Here is a 5,322-nt window from a genome sequence, read left to right on the forward strand (position 1 = left end):
AAAAATTAAAAGATTTTAAAGATGATCTTATTTTTTCATAAATTTCAGGTCAGGATTTTCAGTAAGCTGCAGGAACCCTGTTTAGTGTCAGAACAGCCAAGTCTCCTCTGATAAACCTCCATCTGTGTCACTGAGAACATTTGTCACGTCAGTTTTTGGTTTGATATACAGGAAATGACATCATGGGTCAAACTCTTTGTCATTAAACCATTTCTTTATTTAACATTTCAAATTTGTTTTAACTGTTGAAGGATTTCATAACACAAACAACCTGAACACACAAAAAAAAAAAAAAACACCCAACAAAAACACATGGATCAAAATACATTCAATAAAAACATAAGAGGAAACAGATTTTTTGATTCAACTGCTGGAACAATGCTAACCACTCAACACCAACACTACAGTAGAACAGTTTAGAAAGCTTAAAATGTAACGAGAGGCACATTTTCATTCATAGCTGCCTCATCAGATCTTTACAGGAGATTCACTGTGAACTCTGTGGAGCCTGATTTCAAGGGTTTTAAGTCTGACCCTGAAACCAGACGAGGATCTTTCTGTCTCTGCAGATTCACAGAGATGGGAGTGATTTCAGTCCTGCATGATCACGCTGATGTTTGCACAGAGCAGACAATGTGGTGAATATTTTGGCACATTGGTAACAGTGAAACAGTTTATTAGTAACGTGGGATCGTTTGTGTTCGGAGTATGAACTGAAATTCCTGAAGCTCTTGTCACACTGGTCACAGCTGTAGTTTACTTCCATGTGTGTACGTTCATGATAGTTACGATTAGTTGATTGTGAGAAGCTTTTGTCACAGTGTCTGCACTTGTATGGTTTCTCTCCTGTGTGGACTAATTTGTGTTTTTTAAGGTGAGTTGCAGTGGTGAAGGATGACCCACACTGATCACAGACGTGCTTTCTAACCCCATTGTGATAGAGTTCGTGTTGTTTTAACTCACTTGTTGTGGGGAAGCCTCTCCCACATTCTTTACAGTAGTTCATTTTGTCTCCAGTGTGTCTATGTTGATGTCTTTTTAGGGTGATTTGATGTCTGAAACTTTTCCCACAAAGGTTACAACGAAAGTCTTTCCCACCACCACAGCGATGACAGGGTTGAGAACTGGATCCATCTGTGTCGCTCTGCTTCTAAACAAAGACACAAAGACAGTGTAAGTCAGTCCTTCAATATTTTTATTGCTAACGTCACCTGAAAATGACAAAAAACAAAACATCATCTGTGTCAACATCCAGGACTAAGACAAGACATAAAATAACATCCATTTACTTTTTGCATTATAATACTCAGCTTAATGTGTTGCAAAAACTATAATAGAAACAATACTACAATAACACTAATATAATTCTCAACTGCTACCACTAAAATACTGTAATTCAAATCTGAATAATCACTCAGAGCTGCTTTTCAATGCAGCAGAAATGCTAACACGTTGCTAACAGATGTTTCAGAGAGTCTGACTAAAAGCACAACATAAAAATAAAAATACATACCTCACAGTAACTGCACTTGGAGAGTGTCTTTCTGGTGTGGATCTGTTGGTGATCTTTCAGGTAATATGGAGTTTTAAAAGTCTTCTCACACAGGTCACATTTATAAGGTCTCTCCTCGGAGTGGGTAATAATATGGTTTTGTAAGTTTGTGTTTGTAGCAAACTCTTTGCCACACTGACCACAACAGTACACATCATGTCTGGTGTGAATGCGTAGGTGTCTGTTTCGGGTCCCTAGCCGGCTGAAAGTTTTTCCACAAATGTCACAGCTGTATGCCTTAATTCCAGAGTGGGAAACTAGATGACTCTGTAAGCTGCTACGCTGAGTAAAAGCTCTGCCACACTGATCACAGCTGTATGCTTTAACTCCACTGTGGATGACTTGGTGTTTTTTTAGAGCATCCTTCCAGGAAAAAGTCTGTCCACACAAGTCACAGCTGAACGGTCTCTCTCCAGTGTGGATGACCTGATGGTTTTGTAGTGAAGCCTTCCTAAGAAAATCCTTCCCACACTCGTCACAGCTGTACACTTTAACTCCACTGTGGACGAGTTGGTGTTTTTTTAGACTACCCTTCCAGGAAAAACTCTTTCCACACTCGTCACAGCTGTATGGTTTAACTCCACTGTGGATGCGTTTATGATATTCCAAGCTATCCTTCCGAGAAAAACACTTCCCACACTGATCACAGATGTACACTTTAACTCCACTATGGATGAGCTGGTGTGTTTTTAGGTGTCCATGTTGGCTAAAATCCTTTCCACACTCATCACAGCTGTATGGTTTAACGCCACTGTGGAGGAATTGGTGTGTTTTTAAGCTTCCAGAGTGGGTAAAAGACTTTCCACACTTGTCACAGCTGAACGGTCTCTCTCCAGTGTGGATGAGTTGGTGGGTTTTTAGTGAATCCTTCTTAGTAAAATCTTTCCCACACTCGTCACAGCTGTATTTCTTCTCCCCCTTTCTTCTGTGAGGTTTGTCGGCCTCCTGAGAGCGCTGACTTCTCGCTCCATGTTGGTCCTGCAGTGACAGAGATACAAACACAGGCAGTGAGTGAAATGTAGGGTTGAGCATCATCACTGATTTCGATTCGGGGAAATTTTGCCTCAGACAATCAGAAATATTAGAATTCTGATCACTATGTACTTATCCATATTTTATATTTCTAAAATGAAAGCTGACATGTGTGAGACTTCATCAGAGGTGTAAGCATCACAGCAGATGCCTTTGTGTCAAAGTAACTGAGGATAAAACAGAAAAACATGAAGGAGAATTTTCTGGCCTGGGTTTAAAAATATTCTGCAGTGGATCAAACACGAAAGAAAACCATTAATCAACATATGAACATTACCTGATGCTGCTGAAGTGAAGCAGAGCAAAGTTACAGACGTTTTATTACAGACACAGCTCAGCTAAGCATTTTGAAATTATGCAAAATTTCAAAAACTTTACACTTGTTCTGTATTGAACAGCAGAAATTAGGCTTTGTTGCTGGGAGTGAAAAAAAAAGAGAAACAAAAAGCAAAACAATAACAAAAAAGAAACAGCACCCGGCAGCGCTGTAAACAACAGTCTTCTTTTGCTGCTGGTTCAGTCAGTTTTGTTTGGAGAGTGACAAAACCTGCAGCTTCAGAACCTAGCGCCAAGAAAGATGTAAACATAAAGGAACTGAGAACGCATCAGAATCAGTGAGCAGCCGGCTTTCAGCCCCGACGGCACGGACGTCTTTGTGCAGAATCCGTGCACATGCTCTCATTTACTGTTTTAGCCGTTTGGTGGTTGTTGAAATTTTCTGAGGTTTAACCTGAGATTCTGGCGTTTTGGGCAAAATTAATTTATATTTAAAAATCAAGTCAGGATTTTAATGAATTGATATCATGTTATCCAAGCTACAATCAATTTTAATCGATAATCAAAACCCAGTGAAATGCAGTCGTGGAACAAACTGTCATTACTTGAAGCTTTTCAACAGTCCTCTTTGGTGACATCTGCTGGTCAAAATATGAAGAGCAGCTTGAATCTACAAATTATAATGAAGCGCTTCATTATGTTTAGTATCATGTGACAGTTCTGTCTGATATCAGGCTACTGTTGTGTTGCTTTGCACATGTATTTTCTGTGTGATTGAAAAGGTTTTGAAATTTCATTAATAAATAATTTTGATGAATATCCTTATTTAAACATGTGCTGTGGTGTGGTTTCTCTTTGCTTGTGACTTCTTGATGTTTGTAAACATAATAGATATAAAATAAAAACATAGTACATAATATACAACACAGTCATATAACAGGTTGGGAGGATGAGAGTTTTAGACGTGACTGATTATTTGGTGAAACTGTGATATTTTCCTCACCTTCTGTGTTGAGCTCATTGTTTCCTCTGTAGTGACTCAGCTGAGTCCAGATGGCTGAAAATGTTCCTCTGCTGCTCCGTCAGACTCTTCTCCTCCTGCTGATCAGCTGGGACACAAAACAGATCTTTGTTAGGCTCCACACTGCACTGAAGAGTCAAAGTGTCTCATATGTTCATCTGACAACACAAAGTACAAATTTCACTCTGATTGCTTGTAGAAATCTTGTGAGACGTGTTGTGCTGCAAAGTGAGGAAACTCTCTCATTCACTTATACTTCAGGAGGAACTTTGTGACATTGGCTCTAATATTCTAAGCAGCCCTTTACTATGACAGGGCCAGAAAGTCCTATTTGAAGGTTTGGGAGAAGGCCCATGTTAAAGGTGGATTGGGGTTTATACACTTTGTTATGATACAGGTAAGGCTGTAAGAGCCTGAGAAGGTGTCCTGAATGAAGCTCTAAAACCAGTTTTCAGCTAACGACTCTGCTTCAGTCTGGAAAACAGCAACTACAAGTTTAAAGACTCCATCAACAATTCACACCCAGCAACAGCCTGAACAGCTCCTCCTGTGGTTTCCACAAACAGGGACAGACCTGTTACTCCCCCACCCCACACTTTCAACTCCTTCAGGCCCCCAGTCCCACCACCTCCACCATGCAAACAGACTCTTTAACATACAGACCCCAACAAAGCAGCTGAACCAGACTCAGGGTCTCCATCATAAACCATACAGTGGATCACAATATGAAGCAGTTTAAGACGATTGTTGCTGTGAACTTTCACTACGGAAAGAAAACTGAACAGAACATCTGAATTCACTCGATGCTGAACATTCATTTCATAGAAAGAAGAATTGTAATTATACTCAGATCTACCTGTGCTTTAATGATGGGGCCTTTAAACTTACACATTCAACAGTTTTAACCAGCTTTCCTTCCTCCTTTGACTGCAGCTGTGTTTGACACAGGAAGACATTTTTACATTCTTCAATATTATAGTTTATTCTTTTTGGGGGAAGTGCAGCTTTAAACCTTCACATGGTTCAAGTCAACCAAAAAAAAATAATCAACCAGAAGGATCACAAGTGGACAAAATATGTATAGATAAAATGAAATCAAACCCAACATTCAATCCACAACATGATTAAAAACATGATTCTCCCAAATCACCAAGAGCTGCACATTAACCACCACAATATATTTTTATTCTCTGTGCTTCCAAATATGAACACTGTTTACTTTCATCTCTGTTTCATTAGTTTTTGTTAACATCTTCCTGTGCATCACTTTACAGCAGCCACACTCATTAAAATGAGACTTTGTAGGAGTTCACTTCCTCTCATGTGTTCATCCAGAGCAGCTGGACAATAAAGTTTATTGTGACCCTGATACTGCAGCAGATCGCTCTCATCCATTTCCTGTTATCACTTCAAATAGAAATCAGGCTGTAGAGGTTTGGTG

The 5,322-nt window shown here is 39.5% G+C and overlaps 1 protein-coding gene across 1 annotated transcript; it reads right to left on the minus strand.

The window, feature by feature from the left end:
* Window positions 1–604: 604 nt before the first annotated feature.
* Window positions 605–3,881, minus strand: LOC113029701 (zinc finger protein OZF-like; the record flags this gene model as incomplete). Its single annotated transcript, XM_026180697.1, has 4 exons — window positions 3,864–3,881; window positions 2,000–2,530; window positions 1,514–1,915; window positions 605–1,150 (listed from the first exon to the last, which is right to left on the minus strand). Coding segments are annotated over exons 1-4 (1,497 nt in total), but the record flags the coding sequence as incomplete, so codon positions are not given.
* Window positions 3,882–5,322: the final 1,441 nt, after the last annotated feature.

The sequence above is a fragment of the Astatotilapia calliptera genome, chromosome 9 (genome assembly GCF_900246225.1).
Source record: "Astatotilapia calliptera chromosome 9, fAstCal1.2, whole genome shotgun sequence".
NCBI classification, from domain to species: Eukaryota; Metazoa; Chordata; class Actinopteri; order Cichliformes; family Cichlidae; genus Astatotilapia; species Astatotilapia calliptera.